At 42.2% G+C, this 22,241-nt stretch overlaps 1 protein-coding gene across 6 annotated transcripts in view; it reads left to right on the top strand.

The window, feature by feature from the left end:
* Positions 1–22,241, top strand: part of FAT3 (FAT atypical cadherin 3) — a 633,732-nt gene that overhangs the window by 604,176 nt on the left and 7,315 nt on the right. For all 6 annotated transcript variants that reach the window (XM_074335616.1, XM_074335615.1, XM_019737552.2 and 3 more), the window contains 4 exons: positions 1,203–1,671; positions 14,224–14,377; positions 16,232–16,887; positions 20,386–20,499. In XM_074335616.1, coding sequence (XP_074191717.1) covers positions 1,203–1,671; positions 14,224–14,377; positions 16,232–16,887; positions 20,386–20,499 — 1,393 coding nt within the window. The remainder of the gene's footprint in view (positions 1–1,202; positions 1,672–14,223; positions 14,378–16,231; positions 16,888–20,385; positions 20,500–22,241) is intronic.

Below are 22,241 nucleotides of genomic sequence, written 5' to 3'. Positions count from 1 at the left end.
AGGGAGTAGGGTTAGGGAGGAAAATGGACCAAATAATATATTAATTGAACACGTCCTTTTACAAAACCTTAGATGAATCGTACCCTCACCACCAGATTTTCCTTGATAGACCACTTTCTAGCCATGAAGCATAACAGCAGATGGACTGTGCAGAGGAAGGTAGTCCCCAAAGTCACATTTGGCCATTTTATTACTCACATTAAAATAAAAATATGGGTATTATCCAGGAATTGTCACTGAGCGAGTATTCTGATGATTTACAATATCTGTTCAGTCCATTTTGTTGAACAAAAAAAATGACAAAGGCAACAACACAAGTTACACAGGAAAGCTCTCTGAAAAGAAAATAAATATTTGTCTCCAGTCTTTTACATTCATACATTTGCATTACAGAGCAGAGTATGTATGTACTAACTGTGTATGATGTGGCTAACCATTCTGTAGTAGACACAGTCTCCATGTAATTTAATCCACAGCAGTTATCTCTGCTCTCCAGATAAGGGGTCAGAAACCCAGAGAGGCTAACCTGGTAACTCTCTCCAGGTGACCTGGGTGATACAGGACAAAGCCCCAGTTCGATTTCCCATTCCTAAATTCCCAGGGCTCTGCCTGGTTCACAGAGCCCTGTGTCTTCCATATATACAGAGGGTGTCGAAAAAAAATGTATACAATTTTAAGAAAGGAAACAACTGTATTAAAATTAAGCTGATGGTAACCACCTTGAGCACGTCTAGCAATTGCAGAAATCAAATGTGACTTGTATTCATTTTTCGTTATTGGTATATATTGAATATTACAATTTGAATACAATTTTTTTCTCTTTCTTAAAATGTGTATACCTTTTTTGGAGATATTATATATAATATATTTATATATATCAGGAAGAGAGGGTGCCAGAGAATCCATGGAGCCATAGAGGCATAAATGAGAATCCCAAAGAATGGGTTATCTCTGGAACATACTGAAGCATAGAGAAATACTCCATTTGTGAGAATGCAGTAATCCCTAACAGGCCTGTCATGAGTCAAACACATTTTGGAAAGACTGGTTCAGTGTATTTTTATGAATTCGGGTGACATTTATACCTCCTTAGCTCTTAGTGACCTGGAAGGTCTGTCTTCCTTTCCCTTGTTGGGAACAGGGTGTACAGGATGTATCTATAGGGCATATTAAACAGCACTCTGGTGTCATTCCCCGCACAGATCGTGGATGGCAAGCTGTGGTTCCAGCTGGACTGTGGCAGTGGCCCAGGAATCTTGGGCATCTCGGGCCGTGCAGTCAACGATGGGAGCTGGCACTCCGTCTTCCTGGAGCTCAACCGCAATTTCACGAGCCTGTCCCTGGACGACAGCTACGTGGAGCGGCGCAGGGCACCCCTCTACTTCCAGAGGCTGAGCACCGAGAGTACCATCTACTTTGGGGCCCTAGTGCAGGCCGATAACATCCGCAGCCTGACCGACACGCGGGTCACACAGGTGCTGAGCGGCTTCCAGGGCTGCCTGGACTCGGTCGTGCTGAATAACAACGAGCTGCCCCTACAGAACAAGCGCAGTAGCTTCGCCGAGGTGGTGGGCCTGACCGAGCTGAAGCTGGGCTGCGTGCTCTACCCTGATGCGTGTGAGCGCAGCCCCTGCCAACATGGGGGCAGCTGCACCGGCCTGCCCTCCGGGGGTGAGTGCAATGTGCGCTGGGGACCCTGCCAGGAAAAAGGTGGGGTGGAGGAGTGGGGTGGGGGAGGGATGGACCTGCAGGGGACCTCCCTCTCACATGTGTTACCAACCCAAGTGCTCTCCCTGCGAGGAGTATTCACTGAAGATGCTAGCAGAGCTTCTTAATCTCCTTTACAGCAGTCCAGAGCTTGGCAATGACAGGAATGTCCAGTTTAGCCAATCCATTTGCAGCATCCCATAGGTGCAGTTCAGTGACCACAGGAGCCCAGAGATGCTATCACAGCTGCCCCCTTCCCTGTCCACCCCACACCCTTCCAGGCCTCAGCAGCTTGGAGGAATAGGACCCCCTTTTAAGTGTTTGCCCTCGAGTCACTTGCACGTCACTGCAGAATGATTGGTAGCAATCTGAGTTATGACCACCACCCACAATTTTTTCACACGTAGGCAGATATAATTGTACCAGAAGCTAAAGGGGGGATGCGGAGGGTAAACCCACCACCCCAGAATAGAAATATAGTGGAGATGCTTTGGAGCATGGTTTTAAAATGTGTGTATTAAAAGTAAGTCTAGTGACAACTCTATAAAGGAGTGGAAAGTCAAGAGTAAGGACAGGGAGGGCAATTTACATGAAACCTCAGGACAGATAAATAGCCAATGAGGGTATGATGCTTTACCCCAATAAAATTTTTTCCCAAAGATACATCATGAAGATGAAAGAAAGAATAGGGTGGGCCCCCCCAAAAAAGAGTGGGGAGACGTACAGAGGATTTCTATTGTTCGAGGGAAGAGCCAAGATTATGTAAGTCTTAGGAGTCTAAAGATAAACCCCGTCTTTACCTAGGTGAGGTATCTGCTAATGCAAACTAGGTCAGGCGCTCTCCCAGTTGAAGGTTTTGCCACCTCCTAACAGCCCAGCCACTGATTCCACTCCAGCCCCTTTGCGGAGTCTCTCAGCGGTAGTGTGATTAGCAAATTTAAACCTTCCTCACAAATCACTTAGAGATTCTGCTGTGCACATTACCATCTAATGTTCGTGAAGCCCAACTCCAAATTTAGAGTCCATTTTATTATTAGAATGTTATAAACTGTCCATGAAATGATGCACTGCCGAAATACAGACACCAAAGTTATTTAGACTTGCACATGTTACCGCCACAATGAGGGCCAAGTGCCCTGGGGGAAAATTTCTGCCTTCTCGATTTAAGAAATCTATTTGCTGTTTTTACTGTCTCAGCAGTATATGTAAATAAAGGGTTGTTATGGTGCCATAATTCCCGAATGATGGGCAGTAACTATACTTCAGTGGTTCTATAAACCAGCCCATTATGACAAGTCATGGCCAGTTTTTCACCAGGAAAACAATTCTGCCAGTGTGAGCCATCTACAATATATAAAAGGAGCATATAATTAAATTGGGTTGAAATAGAACACCACTCCATGTCAAATGCTGGGTGCAGAGCCACAAATTGTAACATACTTTTAACGATGGCAGGACATTGTTTTTGCTGGCGAAGCTATGGGCCTCCACAATGGGTTATCTTTAAAATAATAATGATAAGCACTGCATTAAGGAAAAGACCGTGGAATCTTGCTTTCAGCGTGCCTTTTAAGTTTGTGGGTTTTTTTTTAATTGCCATGAAATCTTTAAGTATTCAGTGCAGGTATGTTCATGAAATGACTATGACCCAAATGAGAAACAACAAATTTCCTCTATTTTTTAATTTCATTTGGTTTAACCCCATTCCATCTCTGAGGACCCACCTGTCGTATACTTTTCACACGGCCTAAAGAACTTGCGTTCCCCTCCCCAGGGGCCCAATCTTGCCTATATGCTCTCTCATGCTCCTCTTTGGGCCCCTGCACCCCACTCCCCCCTGTGATTGCAATTGAGATTCCACAACAGGTGAAACAGAAACCTGTTCCACAACAGGAACAGATGCCCTTTCTTCCAAGGTGATAGAGCCTCTTATCTGTTCATGTCTCTCCTGTGTACTTGGTGGCTTATGTTTTCCTAAAACAAAGAAATTATCTTCTCTCACCTCCATTTACACAACTCCCTTCTCTCAAGCCTCCTACCTCTGTTTAATTGAGGGGGCACCGTGGTCCGTATCTCAGCAGCCCCCAGGGCATCGTCCAGATGGAGCAATCTGGGGCTCTCATGCACAGCAGTACAGAGCCCAGGGCTAGCAAACTCCTTGATACCCACCGGGAAGTCCAAGAAGAGGGCTTCTGTTGCATCTCTGAGGAACCAAAGGCCCAGGATTTCTCTTCTGACGTGTGAGGAGGTACCTACCTGCTTCCTCGCTGTAGGGATGAGGCCTTGGCTTCTAAGAAAAGAGAGAGAATCCATTTTCTTGCCCCCATTATCTGTTCATATTAGAGGAATTTTTTGCTGGGTCCCTGTATCCTATCCGCAAATTCCCTAAATTGGTGGCAAAAAGGGAAGGGGAGGGGACGTAGCGGGGGAGAAAAGAAAGAACCAACAATTTGGCCTTTAACTCATATCTGTGAAACTATGTAGCTAATTATAAGGTTATTTAAAATAAGGGGAAAATCATCTTAGTTATGATTGGTAGTTTAAAAAGAACAATAAGACTGAGTTATTAATGAAAGAATATTCATGCCATAAAGAATTCCCTCGGCTGCCAGGAGTGTCTAATCATAGGGAGAGAGTCTTGCTTCCCCAGATCAAAAGCTGGAATGCATGCAGTATTCAAAGAGGAAATCTGGGCTAGAGAAAGTAGCGTGAGGTGCTTAGAATGGGACTCCAAGCACATGAGAATGTTGATTTAAAAAAAAAAAAAAAAAAATCTAACTGTTGTTGAAACCCTGTGCTATGTGTTACTCTAAAATTCCAGCATACATATTTTAGCATAATCATTCTCTTGACCACTGAAGAATACTGGAGTATTGGTCACTGGCTGTCCTGGTGACAGACCCACTCTCAAACTGTGGCTATCCTATCACAGTATTCCAGAACATTCAGAGTTTTTAAAACAGGCACCTACAACAAGAAGCATGTTCTTTCAGAGAAACAGGATTCTGCTTTAACCACCTCCAAATCTAATCAAACCCTTGGCATGAAAGGCAAGGAAGCCACATCTGCCAGCTTGGAATTACATGATCAGCATGTTTTACCAGTGTTATGACTCTGGCTGTCCCAGGAGCAGGCCATGGGGACCCCAGGGGAGTCAGAGCTCAGAACACTGACTTGTAATAAGAGTGTAAATATGACTCTGTAAATCAACCACAGAGGGGAGGCTCTCTCAGTAAAGCCTGAAAATTACATGTATTTCATAAACATGAACTGGAAATAGCAATCACTGTGGAGAAGAAATGGCCTGGTCCCATCCTGACCCCTGAATTTCCAGACCCAGTGGGTAGGGAGCAGCCCAGTGAGCACCCACAATCTGAATAAGGAGTCCTCAGTCCTCCATGCCTTCTCCTGAGCTTAAGCCCATTACCGGAAAACCTAGTTGAGGCTAAGCTATAATTTGGCACAGCAATTAGCAAGCCAGGCAGTCACCAGACCAAAAATAGTTATTCAGACAGCTTTGCATGAGACTGGAAGTTTAAATTTTAAAGTGAAAAGTTGCCGTTTGTTAAAATCTACTGTGTGCTTGGTACTTTGCTAAGTGCTTACCTTGCAAGTGCTTATTCGTTGTGATACTTAATTCTCACAAGAATACTCTGGGATCAGTTCTTCCCCCCATCCACCCTCTTTTTACAGACAAAGAAACAAGCCAGAGCAGTTAAACAACTAGCCCAGCAAACACAGCTAGTAAAGTGGGAAAGCTAGGATTTGATCCAGGTTTGTGGAACCCTCCAACCTATGCTCTTAACCCTTGTTACTCAAAGTATGTCCAGGGACCAGCAGCCTCTGCGTCACTGGGAATGTTAGAAATGCAGCATCTCAGGTCCCACCCCAAACCCACTGAATTAAAATCAGTATTTTAACAGGATCCCTAGGTGATACACTGATTTCTCTCTGTGTCTCTTAACTGCCCTGAAACCTAAGAAAACTTAGATTGGTGCAAAAGTAATTGCTGTTTTTGCAATTGTTTTTAGCCTTTTAAACCTCAATTGCTTTTGCACCAACTTAATAGTTCCTTTTTTTGTTTTCACATATTGTACATGGTGGATCTCAGACTCTGAGGTGTGTCCACATCACCTGAGGACCTTATTAAAATGAGACTTTATTATAGAAGAGTCTTAACTGTTAAAGGAAAAAGAAAATCTATTTACTTGCCTCCATCATTTGCTGTCCAGGTCAGAAGAATCTTCTGCTAGGTCACTGAATCATATTTGCAAATTCCAGAACTTTCTACCAAGAAAAATTTCTCAGTGAAAAGTTAGGAGGGAAAAAAAAAGACCCAAACCTATGAATCAGAATCCCAGAATCTGCGAGGGCGGAATTCAGGCATCTCTCTTTTTAACAAGTCTCCAAAGTACTATGCACATCTGAGTTTGAAAACCGCTAATATTTGGAAATCTCAGTAAATTCCGTGTTTGCAAGAATGTGAGTCAGTGAATTTCAGAAGCGCTAAGCCAACATAGGACATTCAGGAATTGAATGTCAGATGCTCATCCTGCATTTTTATAATTGTTTTCATGTAAAGATTGAACTCCACACAGTTAGGAGTTTGGGTTCACCCTTCAAAGATAAAAGTAATAGTGTCTACCTACTCCCTCTAAGCATGAAACAACAAGTTCTTAGCTGTTACAGATAATTGGGCATAAAAGTGTTTTCAGCAACAAAACTATCCGTGCTACGTTGGGTGATATTTTGCTGAGTATTTTGTGTCCCTAACTTGTAAGGATCTAGATCATTTTGGTCCATCAGACTTTAATTAAGTGCCTGATGTGTGCTAGGCTCTATGTTAAATTCTGGGGTCCCACAGCTGTTTCTGTGACCAATGGATCCCACTGTATGGCCTCCCTCTCCTCACAGCTGGCTTAGGGGAGTTGAATAATGTCCCCCATCTGTGCTCAATCCACTGGTACATTGAACACAGAGGGCAGAAAAGGGAAAAACCATGCTCCCAGTGAAGGTACAGTGAAGATAATTCGAGTTTCGTTGCTTATGGGGAAAACCTTTTTTCTGGGTGGCTTTCTTCTAAATACCGAGTTAAATTTTTCGTTAATATATAATTGGGAAAACCCTCATGGTAATAGCATTTCTAACTAATAGAGAAACGCAAAATCCTAAAGGAATCAGATTATATGCAGACACAAAAGAACATGCTAGAAGATGAGAACTTACTGTGTGCCTAATGTTAACACGTTAAATGTTTCCAAATCCTCAAAGAAAATATTGAAAGCTTGTCCCTGTATACAATGTATGAAATGTGAGCCAGCTTTCCTAGGGCAAGTTACGGGTCCCATCTTCAAAGGTTTTTATTTTACAAGGTCTAGAGGTATTGTATGTACCCTGCTTGGTGAAAGAGAAAAGTCAGAGTGACTACAAGTTGAAATGGTGAAGAAATAGCAGAGGCCATGACCTGTAGCTGAGCTCCTCCCACTGAGGTTTAGCATCTCACGTGATAATACACCCTCTAGAAGTTTCAGTATTTCCCAATTTTCAGCCTAAAAGTCGGAATCAAAAACTCCCATCGCTTTCAGTTGTTTGGTTTATCAGTAACACAGAAACAGAGCTGATTTTAGAATCTATAGTCATTGCAATAATGACCACAATAAAGCACCTAATGTTTGTGTGCTGCATTGTGGTTGATGGATCCGGAAACTTATTATCCTCTGTGAAGTGGGTATTAATGAGCTCAATTATCAAATAAAAATAGGGAGGGTCCTAGAGGTCAGGCGGCTTTGCCTGTGAACACACCCAGCTGCTGGGTAAAAGCCAGAACATACCCTTGCGTCCAGGGCCTCACCGCCGTATCACAGCTGCCTCCCCAATCATGTAAGTTCTGGGAGTTTCTAAATGAAATCCGTAATTCAGCAAGCATAGCACTTGATGCTGACTTCAGATCCCAAGTGCTAGTTGCACATTTGTCGTTATTTCCACCTTTGTGCAGCCAGCAGATGTTTTCTTATCGAGGCACCCCAACCGAATCGGAACGATGTTCACCTACGCTGGCAAGAAGGACCCAGGGTTGAGGCCATTACCTGGGTGAATCAGGTCAGAAAACGACTAATAAGTCAAAGGAGTAAGATAGGAATTATCTTGATTATTTGCCTGCACAGCCCAAATTCACTCTGTAATTGCTCAAACCATTTCTATTTTTGCATTTAATGGGTTTTGCGATGTTCTTCTTTGAGCAAAGAAAGGAGGGGGCGTTTTAAGTTTGTCTGGGTGCCGATTTCAAAACCATCTGCATCCACTATAACTAAAAGTATGGTAGACAAGAGCACAGCTTTGAGGCAAGGCTTCAAAATACACTTCTCATTCTGCCAGATTTGAAAGGAGAGAAGCTGTGTCATTGTTTTCCTTGGTGTTGTTTTGTTTTGTTTTGTTTTGTGTTTTAACATGTATCTCAATACTGTTAGGTTGGTGCAAAAGTAGTAATTGTGGTTTAACAAGTTAAAAATAACTGCAAGAACTGCAATTGCTTTTGCACCAAATTAATACCACAGTAGGACAATTGTCTGTTTTCAAATCTGGAAACTGGTATAAAGTGGTATCTGCCACTTACTGACTATCTAACTTTGGGCAAACCAACTTATTTAAGCCTCAGTTCCCTCATTTGTCAAATAACTATAATAATAGTACTTACACCATAAGGTTCTTATCAAGAATTAAATAGGAAGTTCTTCAAATTTTTCCTAGCACCTAATAAGCTGTTGGTCTTGCCAATTAATGATTTCCTTATTTGACATTTTCCCCCAACCCAGAAAAAAATCTACTGTTTTTAATAAGACTTTGAAATTATCTACTGAATTTTGTTTTACGTTTATAGAAATTAAAATATTATGTGTGATCAAATAATGCCTGGACATCTCTTGAAATTCTGTTCCTTTTATTTGTGTTTCCTATCAACATATGGTAATGCTTGGGAAGAGCAGAAACTTTATTATGCTATTATCTTTATTATTGAACGATTATTTGGCTCCCAGAAAGGGTATCTGATACTGTTCATCTCTGTGTCTCATCAGCTCCCTGGAGAGTTGTGGGGAGTAACTATGATCCCCTCCTTCTCTTCCCTAGCAAGTAATGAGTTCTGGCTCATTGACAGGTTCCAATGCCAATACAGTTTTGTAGAAAGATTTGAGAATCCGAAAGCCTGGATTTAAGTTCAAATTCAGTCATTTACTAGCTGTATGTCCTTGAACAAACCACTAACCTCTCCAACACCCTATGGAGTTGGGATGTTAATGGGCCTCTTATTTTTCCTTCACAGAATTATGATCCTTCATAGAATGACTGAAAGTGATTCTAAACCACTAAAGCGTTAGATCACTTAGTATCATTATGGCAGACTTACTGATATTATAAAAATTATTAATAATAGGGTCCAGGCTGGAATAACAAGATCATAAATAATACTTTGTGAGAATAGGTTAATTTTGATTAGCAAGCCTCTTTCATAGAGCCAAGCAATAGATATTACTCGTCTTTCATTAAAATTTTTTTTAAAAATCTGACCACTTTTTTAACGATCCAATTGTTTTTCCCTCTCATTGTGTTAACGTAAAAATGCCTCCAAATTTAAAATTCTCAAAGCAAGATTTCTCCCAAAGGGTCTCTACCTCCTTTGTCCCATGGGTTTGAGATCACGAGAGCAGATCCTTTACAATTTGCTTTTTTTATTATTATTTATTAAATTTATTGGGGGTGACACTGGGTAGTAAAATTATATAGGTTTCAAGGGTACATTTCTATAATAAAGCATCTATATATTGCATTGTGTGTTCACCACCCAGTCAGTTCTCTTATCATCACCATCTATTTGATCTCCTTTACCCTCCTCTACCATCCCCCTCCCCCTTACCCTCTGGTAACCAGTAAACTGTTGTCTCTGTCTATGAGTTTTTGTTTCTTTGTCTCGTTCCTTTGTTGCTTTCAGTTTTATATCTCATGTATGTGTGAAGTCATATGGTTTTCAACTTTTTCTGTCTGACTTATTTCACTTAGCATGATAATCTTAAGATACATCCATGTTTTCGCAAATGGCAGTACTTCATCTTTTCTAATGGCCGTGTAATAATTCCATTGTGTATATGTACCACATCGAAGGATAGAAAATTGGTTGTTTCCATGTCTTGGCCACCGTGAATAATGCTGCAATGACCATAGGAGTACATATATCTTTACGGATCAGTGTTTTCAGATGTTTTTGGTAGATACACAGAAGAGGGATTTCTCAGTCATATGGTAATTCTATTCTTAATTTCCTGAGGAACCTCTGTACTGTTTTCCATAGCAGCTGTACCAATTTATCTTCCCACCAGCAGTGTATGAGGGTTCTTTTCTTTCCACAGCCTCTCCTGCACTTGTTATTACTTGTCTTGTTGATGATAGCCATTCTAACTGGTGTGAGGTGGTATCTCATTGTGATTTTGACTTGCATTTCCCTAATAACTACCATATTTCCCCGAAAATAAGACTGGGTCTTACATTAATTTTTGCTCCAAAAGACACATTAGGGCATATTTTCAGGGGATGTCTTATTTTTTCATGTACAACAATTACATGTATTCAAGTACAGTCATGTCATCTTTTTTCTGGAACATTGTCATAACGTGCTAAATGCGTCCATATGGCTGACGATCTTAATTGGGACTTATTTTCGGGGTAGATCTTATTTTCAGGGAAACACTGTAGTGAAGTTAAGCATTTTTTTCATATAAAATCCAGATAGAGAGTGTAATGAAGTGAGATTTTTGAAAATAGAGTTCAGGATAATACTGAACACGTCAGGACTCTGGTACCAGACTGCTGGAGCTCAAATCCATACTAGCTTCTTGACTGTGAATAAGTAATCAACTTCCCTGTACACAAGTTTCCTCATCTATAAAATGCAAATGATAATAGTCCCTTTGTCACAGGCTTACTTGGAGAATTAAATGAGTTAATATACGTAAAGTGCTTAGAATTGTCCTTAGCACATAATAAATGTCATGTAAGTGTTAGCTATCATCATCGTCTTCTTCAAAATGGACAGCAAGTGTTCTCAGTTGTAGAACAGAGCTCCTCCATTGTGTACGGTTTTCTCCAGAGTAGGTCTAGTGTCCCCACTTGGCTGCCATCATACCCTGTGCCTATTCTCATAGTAGTTTTGTAGCTCTCTTTATGCTCGTAGTATCAGTTTTTCTGTCTTTGTATCCCCAGTGCCTGCCATAGTCCCTATTCCAGGGGTGCACTGGTAAACCAGCTCTCTAAAAAAAAAGCCTTGATTTGTAGCATTTACTGATTTCTGTGGTTTAAATACTCCCACCATGGCTGATGTCAGACTACCAGTGGGTTAATAACTGGCCTGCCAAACTCCCAAATGTTTAACACTCAGCTCTCGTGACCCTGCCTGAGCTGGCGCCAGCACACCACTGCTTAGGCCCTCAGTCAGTGAATAGGTTAATCAGTCAGGCTAGCTGCTGCATCAAGTAGTGGTAGACATCCCCTAAAAGATAATGAAAATTGTCAAAATGCAGAAGGAAATGTGTGGGAGCAAAATAGTGCACTAGAAGTAGTGCCTCTTTAAATTCTGGTCTTCCAAGGCACAGGGACATCAAATCAAAGAAATCAAACCCACGACCCTTGTGAGAATCCAGTTTCCATGATAGTGATTCAAATGTCCCTTATTGCCAGACAGTCCTTCCTTGCTCCTCCCTTGCCCCCTACTACGTCTGCTGTAGTTTTATTTGAGCAGGTGCCAGAACCATGCCAAGTAGGACCTGGAGAGTGAGGAGTTGTACCTGAGCTGACTCACCTTGCCTTAGATTCCCCCTTCTTGACTTTCCTCTCTCCCCATCACTGACATGCTTTCCCAAGTCCTGTAATGCAGCTGTTCCCCCCGCCTCCTTAATCTAAAAAGGAATATAGTTCATCCTCATAAGTTACTGTAAATGGTATGCCTTCCTGGTCAAGAATTAGCCATGTGACACAAAGAAGCATTTTTCTCAATCCTAACTGCTTTCGGCAATCCCCAATTCCATTTAGGCGAGCAAATTCCCAAATTGGAAAAGAATAATCCCAAATCAGCATAATTTGAAGCAAATGTATCTCACACTACTACATCTTGCCCACAGACGTCAGGCTGACCATCTTTGGACACGGTTTGCATCTTAATGGTCTTTCCTTATAAGTTAGTTCCCTTGTGTTTCATCGGCGTTGATTTAAGAGTGTTGTATCTCTCTCTCTGAGCCTCAGTCTCTGGCCCTCAATGTTTCTTGGTGCCAGAGAGCCTGGGACTACAAGTTCTCTCCTCTTGGGAATGTAAAGATTTCTCTCCTGCACCTGCCTCCTGAATATGAGTCTTTCTCTGAACCTATGAATACCCACACGCAATCATAATGTCCTCCTCCTGTACATGAGAGTTATCTGATTCAGTAAAACATCCATGAGAGCATACACTATTTCAATCTATAGATTATTAACTTTCTTATATATATAGAGATCAATCTACGAAATCCCAGCGTCAGTTACTGACCACTTGGGGAGCAGAGATTAGCCTCAGAGCCCTTCAAATAAAAGTGAGGATGACTATTTACAGTATTTATGGAGTAAAGTAAATGTGATATGCTCATTAGATGCTAAGACCCACAACCACCCTTCCTCTACCACCACCCAATCCACCAAATATTAGAAACCAGGCCTTTGCCCTCTCTCTGGGCAGGTGAGAAGGGTCATTACTGGGGAAATTGACCAACCCAAAGGTACAGACACAGTATATAGTTAACAGGCGCTAATCATGTGCTTAGAGCTTCCCATCGGATTTCTAATTTTCTACCACTCCATTCTTCAATATGAGCGGATAAGCCAGAACTACCAGACAATGAAGGAAATCCTATAATTTCAAATATAGAGAATATATTAAGGTTCTCCAGAGAAACAGAACCAATAGGATGGATGGATGGATGGATGGATGGATGGATGGATGGATGGATTGATTTTAAGAAATTGCCTCACAGGATTGTGGTAGCTGAAAAGTCTGAAATCTGTAGAGCAGGTCAGCAGGCTGGAAATTCATGTAAGAGTTGATTTTACAATCTTAAATTTGAAATCCTCAAAGCTGGAATCTCAGGCAAGATTTCTATGTTGCAGTCTTGAGGTAGAATTCCTTCTTCTTAAGGCCTTCAACTGAATGAATAAGGTCTACTTACATTACTGAGGATAATATGCTTTACTTAAAGTCAACTAATTCTTAAATGTTAATCATATCTACAAATACCCTGACAACATCTGGACTAGTGTTTGACCAACAACTGGGCACCATAGCCTAATCAGTCTGACACATACAATTTACCATCACAGAGACTAAAATACAGAAACAAAGAAAAGCAACTTGGAAGAAACTATGCAGGCAGAAAACTTCATAAAAATATTATTAATATCCTCAGAGATAAGAGAAAATATTGTAATCACAGAACAAAAACAGAGTGCTGTGTTTAAAAAAAAAAAAAAAACCTAAGCAAACAAAGAGACCTTAGAAAATGACAACATAAATGAAAATCTCAAAAAAAAGTTTCAAAAGTTGAGAAACTCTTTCAGAAAATAAAGCAAAACTCACCAAGATGTATATAAGAGAGAAAGATAAAATTAAAGGAAGATCCAAAGATCTGAGATCCAAACCATAAAAGTTCCATAAAGACAGAACAGAAAACAAAGGAAAATCATGAATGAAATAATTAAAGAAATGTTCCCAAAGTTAAAGGACAAGAATTTCCAGGTTGCAAAGGCCCACAGAGTACCCAATATTGATTGAAATAAACACACACTAAAGTATATCATTGTGAAATCTCAAAAAAACTAGGGGCAAGAGAAAATACTCCAAGCGGTTAGAAAAAGAAATCAGGTCACATGTAAACATAAGGAACCAAAACGACTTTGGATTTCTCCAAAGTAACACGGAGGAAATTGCTTAGAATTCCATATACAACCTAACTATCCTAGATATTTAAGGGTGTAATAAAGACAAGTTCAGCTATGCAAGGTCTCACAACATTTACCTCTTATAAATAAACCCCTTCTCAGGAAGCTACTGTAGAATGTGTTCCAATGACATGAGCATGGTCCCTACCTGGAAACATCCTGTCTTTTACAATAGTAGTGTGGTGGGGAAAGCATCTTCCTCCCCATCCTGGTCTCTGCTCTTTGAATATATTCCTTGGGTGTCTCTTGCCATTCTCATTAGCATTTACGTATGTGGTTAATTAGGTGAATTTTTGTGGACTAGCAGGAGATCCAAACTGTTACTTGGCCTTTTTTGTGGCAAGCTGTGTTCCAAGTTCAGAATAACCAATTTGCTAATCATCTTTGGAATTTGGGACCTGCCTTCGATTTAGGTCAGAAGGAATTAGGAGGACACGTTATGACCGAGTCCTTGCCCTCTGACTGTTACCATTGGCACCCAGGGCTCATGATGTCCTGTGTTTTCCCCAGGCTATCAGTGTACCTGCCTCTCACAGTTCACCGGGAGAAACTGTGAATCCGAGATCACTGCCTGCTTCCCAAACCCCTGCAGGAATGGAGGCTCCTGCGACCCAATAGGAAACACTTTCATCTGCAATTGCAAAGCTGGGCTCACTGGAGTCACGTGAGTGAGACTGTGCAAGTCTTTATGCTGCTTCTTATTGCTAAGAAAACAAAACAATGAACAACTAACTGGGGTAAAATATATACCACTAACAGGACAGGCAAAGGGTTAATATCTTTTTTTATAAAGACTGCTTAAAAGTGACTAAAATGTTAATGGGGATTATTTGTGGGTAATGGGGTTATAGGTAATTTATATATTTTGGTTTATACTTCTCTATAATTTCAAATTACTATGTATGTCCTGTAATCAGGAAAATAATTATTTTAAAGAAAGTCATCTCTGACCCCTAATATTTCCAGTATTCCATTGCCCCAGAACTCATGGACTGGACATTACTGCTGTAGCATTTTATTATCATTCTGAGAAACTAAAGCTTACCTTTCCCTTGCAAACTGTTTTTCGCTCAGGAAATGGGGAAATTAAAGTGTTAACCAAATGGAAAGGGAATATTTGAAGTTCTTAGTAAAATTCCTCTTTCAACCATCCTTGATGCTTTTAGACGTGTTTATATATGTAATCTCAAGCAAGTGATAGTCTAATTATAGATCAGTCTTATGTATTCATTAAAGCGAATCTCCCAAGGACTTTACCAGGAAATACTTAACTGACTTTGAATCCTTGGATGTAATTTAAAATAATAAAGCTCCATTTATTTTTAAATACTCTATGATTCTGACTAATTTCCAACTGACCTCCCCTCAATCTGTTCAAATTAGGGACATTTGATTACATTTTAAAAAGTGGATTACCAAAAATATAGGTGATGAGGCATTTTAAATAAACATAGCAGAACAATTGCTGAAGTAGAGAAAACTGAAAGAAAAAAGGTCTATATTCTCAAGTAATTTTAAACTAAGAAAGATTAAGACAAATATTTGCTTTATAATTATATTCAAAGCAAGTCATGGATTGTTTAAAAGAGAATAAAATTAATTATTTTTCACTAGAATTATTTTTTAAATTAATTTAATTATTTTACCCTTTTTTTTTTTTCCTGGTAGTCTGCATTAGCATTAGCCTTTAACATAAGCAACGAATCTGGAAGATCCATAGATACGTAGCCCTCCATCTCCACATCTTCATATGCCCTGTTACCCCCAGTTTTCTGAAGAGACCAAAAATTACTGTCCCCATTATAGGAAAATGTGAGAACCAAAGACTTTGTCCTCTCAGGAAACTCTATATAACATACATAGTTTCACAGCACTTTATCCGCAATTGTACAATCCCAACAGCTCTGAGAACTGATAGGATTAAGCATAAATTAGTGGCAAACTAGTTTGGCGGCAAAAACAACCACCAAAAAAAAACACTCCGAGGCTATTTCTAGTCTTTATTTCTCTCATTTAGTGTGAATATCCATATGTTTTACTATCGAAAGCACTGGTATATTTGATTGTGGGTTCTATGCCAGCACCAGTTCCTGGGGTGGGGTGGGTATTTTACATAATATAAAAGATATGTACCGTATGTCATTTCTAACAATGCAAAATGTTAAATTCTGAAATGCATCTGGCCCCAAGGATTTGGAGACCACTACCTCTTCAACAGCATCTCTTCTTTCCCTTTCTGCACCTTCTCTCCCACCACAGCCTTTTCTCTGCCCCCACACCAGTAGGGTCAGCCTATCTGGGAGAGATTGGCTGAGAGAAATACCTTAATGCACGCTGATGACTCAGGCCCCCTCCCAAGTACACACACACCATCACACCCTTTCTGTGGTGCTTCCTGGATCCTGTAGGTGCTTTACTTTCTTTGAAAGACATCAGTTTTCCATCGAGCTTCAGCATAGAAGCCTGCGTGGGCAGGTCTCATGTTTGAGAGTGGGCTTGTGTGTGTTTTGTCCGGAAGGTGTGAGGAGGACATCAACGAGTGCGAGCAGGAAGAGTGTGAGAACGGGGGCTCCTGCGTCAACGTGTTTGGCTCCTTCCTGTGTAACTGCACAGCGGGCTTCGTGGGCCAGTACTGCGGCCTGCGCCCCGTGGTGGTGCCCAACATCCAGGCCGGCCACTCCTATGTGGGGAAGGAGGAGCTCATTGGCATCGCTGTGGTCCTGTTCGTCATCTTCATCTTGGTGATCCTCTTCATTGTCTTTCGCAAGAAGGTCTTCCGCAAGAACTACTCCCGCAACAACATCACGCTGGTGCAGGACCCGGCCACCGCCGCCCTGCTCAACAAGAGCAACGGCATCCCGTTCCGGAACCTGCGGGGTAGCGGGGACGGCCGCAACGTCTACCAAGAGGTGGGACCCCCGCAGGTCCCCGTGCGCCCCATGGCCTACACCCCGTGCTTCCAGAGCGACTCCAGGAGCAACCTGGATAAGATCGTGGACAGCCTGGGAGGCGAGCACCAAGAGATGACCACTTTTCACCCTGAGTCACCGCGCATCCTGACAGCCCGCAGGGGTGTGGTCGTGTGTAGTGTGGCCCCCAATCTCCCCACCGTGTCACCCTGCCGCTCTGACTGCGATTCCATCCGGAAGAATGGCTGGGATGCAGGAACTGAAAGTGAGTAGGCAGTAGTAGTGTGCCGTGCTTTACTCCACTGCTGTTTACCTGGGAGCTGCGGGCATGGAAGAAGGGAGTTTGGGAATGGAGAGAGAACCTGCAGGGACAAAGCATCCATTATGACATGTTCTGGCACTGGGTGTTCACATATCAGGCCTGAAAAATTGCTCGGTTTCTTATCCTCATTTACAGAGGAGGAAAATGAGGCTCAGAGAGTATCATAAGGTGCCCATGGCCACACAGCTAATAAGAGAAGTAAAAGTAGTTACTAGTAAACGCTAATAAGAGGTACTCCAATCCAGAGCTTCCAGACTCTAAAACCCTGCTCTTCTCACAACAGCACACCATTGGCGATAAAGCAAGCAGTGTAGCTTCATAAATGATTTACAAAAAGTGTGCTCTCAAAGGTCAGAAGAAGAGAGTATTCCCGTTCTGATAGTATGAAGACTTGAGAGGAACAGAGGGACATTTGAGTTGGCCCATGGTGGATTAAAGGCCTGGGGACGGAGGGCATTCCACGTAGAGGGACCTGCATGGTCAGAAGTGAAACAGGTCGTTCTGTTTGCCTGGAATGCAAGGTCCAAGAAACAAGAGTGTGAAGCATAGACAGGAAAAGTGGTCCGGGCCACATGTTGGTGTTTCCCATTCCTTTGGCCTCATGCAGCAGTATTCTACGCACAGGGCAGAGCCACAGGTGCAAAGGCCCTGGGGTGGGAAAGACCTTCGCATGTTGAAGAACATGAAGGAGGTCAATGTAGTTGGAGCCTGCTGAGCACCAGGGGGAGTGGGTGCATTTTAACAGCAAGACGAGTGCTGGTTTTTAAGCAGGGGAATGCCATAATCTAATTCACTTTTTTTTTTTAATGGCTCTGTTCCTTGGAGAAGAGACTAAACAGGACCCAAGTGGGAAGAAAGCAGAGAGACTAATTAGATGGTCTTTATGAACATCTAGATGAGAGGTGGTGATTGTTTTCCCTGCCCTAACATCAGTCAGGATAAAACTAAGACAAACCCAATTCTAACCTGTGACCTTTCATCAGGCCAAATGGCTTTGTAGTCAAATAGCAGAAACATCCTGGGAGGCAGGAGTTGCCAAAGGCAGGGATTATAGTGCTATGATATTGTAGTGCTATATCATAGTACTATAGGGTAAAGGGTACGGGGGAGAGATAGATTTCAAACGAAGTTAAAAATCATATACAGGTGAGGAGATAATGGGTGTCTTCATGGAGGAAGAGGGTATTCCTACTTGTATCATTAAGCATGAGTAAGATTTTGGTAGGAAACTATTGGAGAGAGCCTTCCAGAAGTAGGAAGTAGCTGGATCAGTGGATAGGACACATGAGGGCTAGCTGGCTCTGTTGTTCAGGAGAAAGGTGAGGCGAGAGGTGAAAGGTTGGACACCTGCACACAGCATAGTTGAATCTCTAGGAGGGTCAGCTTACCGAGGGAGCAGGAACAGAGAGAGAATGATCAAACTGAGCCTTCAAAAGAACCTCAGACATGCCTCTATGTGGGAGGTGGGCAGAGGGGAGAGGCCAGGGAGGAGACAGTACGTGCCAACAGAGAGAGAACAAAGAAAGAGGAAGGGGCAGCCATGCAGAAACCAGCACTACCAGTGAAGTCAGCAGGGTTGAGTACTGTAAAACTGTCAAGGAGGACACGGGCTAAAATATGTATTGCACTTGACATCTAGGAAATTCTTCGTGATCTCAAGGGAGTTTCAGTGAGTTATCAAGACAGAATCCAGAATGCAAGGTTCAGGACAAAGGGATTTGGTGAGAAAACAGAGGCATCAGAGAAACATAAAAAGTCATCAGTGCAGTGTGGGATCACCTTAAATCCAAATAACTTGCCTAAGTAAGAGGAGAGATGAGGATTCAAACCTGGGTCCTCAGGGTTCAAAACCTGTGCTCTTGCCAGCACTGCGCTCGGACGCGGAAGTGTTAGCAGGAAGGAGGGAGCGGGATATAAGAGGAAGAGAATCTCTTAATAGAGGAGGGTCTCTCTTCTAGTGCCTCCCCAACTGTTCTATCTGCTGACTCTGTCTTTCTGGAGACACATTTATATTTTGAGTAGATGCCTTTGGACTTTAACCATAAATATACTGCCTCTCAAATCATCCGTAGAGTTAGAGTTTACTGAAAGCCTTGCCAATCCACTAGCTAAAGGAAAGGCTCTTTTTTATTTAACCACGAAAAAAGGGAGTTGGAATAAATGGAGGAGTGGAGAAAGGAGTTTTATGCCCAACACGATATTCACCCGGGTAGATCATTTGTCCTTTCCTTCTTTGTGTTCAGGGCTAAGCCGAGTGCCCACCTCATGCTTTTCCAAGGCACATCTTCATATTTTCTGTGGTGTGGTTGTTGGGAGGTGAATTTCTCCCGGATGTCTCTCTCCATTTATGTCAGTTGTTTATCCAACTCATCATTTTCCTGTGGGCTTCAGCATCTGACAGCAGATGCAGCCACAGTGCCTGCTCCTGACATCACCCTTTGTGGAAGAAACAGTGATTTCTCCAGCCACGAACAGGCACAAGTCTTCCCTTAATCACAAGTCACTGTTTCTTTGTACCATCATGTTACGTGATGATTTGAAGCTGTTCCTGGTGATCATTTTCCTCCACCTATTTCATAATGTGACAGCTTTATTTCCAGAATCTACCTCAGGCCAAAACTCGCATTTCCCCCCAAAGTATTATTGGGTTTTTATTGAATACTTTTCCTTTTTTGTTAAGCAAGGCAGTTAGCTGGCAATACAATCTCTAGGCAACTAATCCATTTTTCACTTGACAATTTCAAGATATGAGTTATTTTTATTGCTTCCTTTAGTACATCAAATAAAAAAGTAGCGAGCAAGCGAGAGAGAGAGAGAGAGAGAGAGAGAGAGAGAGAGTTGTTCAGACAGCAAAGAGGAAGGAAGAGTGTGGATAAGAGCGTGTCTACACCGCTGACGGCCCTCTTACTGGCATGCAGAATGTTCCCAAAGATGATGTGACACTGCCCTCTAGAAGGCAGCACCGAGAACTCCACTCGCTCCCCAGAGATGGAAGTTAGGATAAATGTAATGGCATTCTTGCCTATAAAATATTTATACCCCTATTTTAAAAGTAATCTCATTTAACCTGGTGTTGACACCACATCGGTTCATGTAAATGATTTAAATTAACTCTGAATGGCAAAGAGTAACCCAGCCACTTCATCCCGTTTCACTCTTCACTTAGGCTTCACTTTGAGGAGGGAACAGCTACTTTCCACTGTCAGCCATTTGGAAGCTCATTTACCAGGGGTTAAGGGTTTTGAATCCATAATGTAAATCACTTGATTGACAGACGGACCTTTGCTCCCAGTGGCACAATCAATTTTCTATTGTGGAGCTAAATTATTTTCTCTGAGAAAATGAAGGAGCTCCAAGTAGTGAACCCTGGGGTGGGCAGGGCCGAAAATATGCACAAGGTAACCAGTGTCATTTCTGCTTGTTGTCTGGCTGGCCACGAAGACAAAGGAGTTGATGACCCGGGAGAAGTGACCTGCTTTGCAGGCAGTAATAAAGGCAGCAACTCTGAAGTTCAGTCCCTGAGCTCCTTCCAGTCGGATTCTGGTGATGACAATGGTAAGAAGTCATGGACTTATCCTCCTGGGTGGGTTCTGCTTCCTGTGCTGGCAGTCAGTAGTTGAGAGGAAGGTGGTGTGACCCGTTTTGTTTCCTGACCTGTTCATGGGCTGTTGAGTGTGTTCACCAGCTTTTCAGTTGACTCCATGATTGGGTGTCATTGCTGAAAGAGCACCCATTGAGCTATTACAGCAATAAGAGGACTCAGGGATCTGTGTCAGAGGTTGACAGAGGTCCCCTGGACCTCCAGTCATATGTCCTTTTTGATTTGGTTCATGACGGAACTCTCTCATCAGAAATGATACTCTCTAGTAATCAATGTGATTTCTTTCTTTTTTTTTTTTTTTAATTTTCCTAACGATTATCTCTTTGCTATCCAACCTCCACATTATTAGAAATTAGTTCAGAGGCAAGATCCCCTCCCCCCGCCCCCCCTAATCTCTTTGCCATAGAAGTGGCATCTTCATTCAGTTGAATTTCCTTTGATCATTTGGGGTCACGGGCCTTTGGAAAATCTATTGACTACTATGGATCAGCTCCTTAGAAAAATGCACATATACCCAAAACGTTGCATGCAATTCCATGTGGTTTATGGACTTCGTTGACACTCCAAAACTGCTACCTCTACCTCATGTGAACTTACGTTCATGAAGAGGTTGCTGGACTGGGTTTTCAGAGCTGAGGGACTAGCTTTGGAGGGTGGGTTGGTCTCCTGAGGGCAGGGGAGGGTAGTAGAAATGGTCATAAAACAGCAAGAACTCACTATGTGGTGAACGAAGAATAATTTCCAATAGTCATCCACAGAGAGTTAGCCTTACCTTATATCATTTTCCCATTTATAAGCAACTGGAAAAATTGAATATTTATTAATTCATGTAATCATTCGACCTATAAATCCTTGCTGAGTTTCTCCTGTGTGCTGAAACCAGTGCTGGGCATTTTGTATCCAGAAGTACAAAATGAAAACAAGATAGTCTTTGGCCTCCAGGTAAATACAAGCACAGGTGAGCTCTAAGGCCATAGAAGCAATCATGGAAGTAAAATAGCCTACTTCTACCAACACCACCCCTAAATCTCTTCCACCCCAGTACATGGCTCTCCTGAGAGTTGCAGAAGCCTCAGTGTATCTGACTGCCGGGATAACAAACCACATAAGGGTGGATTTCTTCTGACCATTCTAAGGTCAGGGCCACACTTGCAGATCTGTTTGCCTTGGTACTCATTCGTTTCCTTATCCCCTACCAGAAGAAAAGCTGTCGCTGGTTTGCGTTTTATAGAGAAGCAGCCAGCCGAGAACAGATGGTTTTCAAACTCCAGGCAGCAGTTCCGGCAATGATACCTGGTGGACTATTCTCATGGACTCTGCTGTATGTGCCCTTAAGGTCTCACACATGCTTAACTTTCTGCGTTTGTCCTGACTAAAGCAGGCCGTGTTAGGAGTTTTCAGTAAATTAGTTTTAAACCTGGTCACCTCTCCACAAGGTGCTGGTATCAGGTGCTAAGTCTACTCATATAGAGCACAGAAATCTCCTTCCCAGGTTCTATTTCAGAGGCCAAACGCTGACGTCGGTCTACACTTTACTGGTAGAAGCTGGGCCTTGGGTCATTCTAGGCTATCAGTGGCATCGTGTGCGTGTGAAGGCATCAGTCCTGCACGCGTTATCCTCCATTATGACATTTGGTTAGGAGCAGCATGTCTGACCAACAAAGAATTCACTTCAAGAATAGCGAGGTCTTCCTGA

This window comes from Rhinolophus sinicus, linkage group LG06 (genome assembly GCF_036562045.2).
Source record: "Rhinolophus sinicus isolate RSC01 linkage group LG06, ASM3656204v1, whole genome shotgun sequence".
Taxonomy (NCBI): Eukaryota; Metazoa; Chordata; class Mammalia; order Chiroptera; family Rhinolophidae; genus Rhinolophus; species Rhinolophus sinicus.
This window is presented reverse-complemented; position numbering and strand designations above follow the sequence as displayed.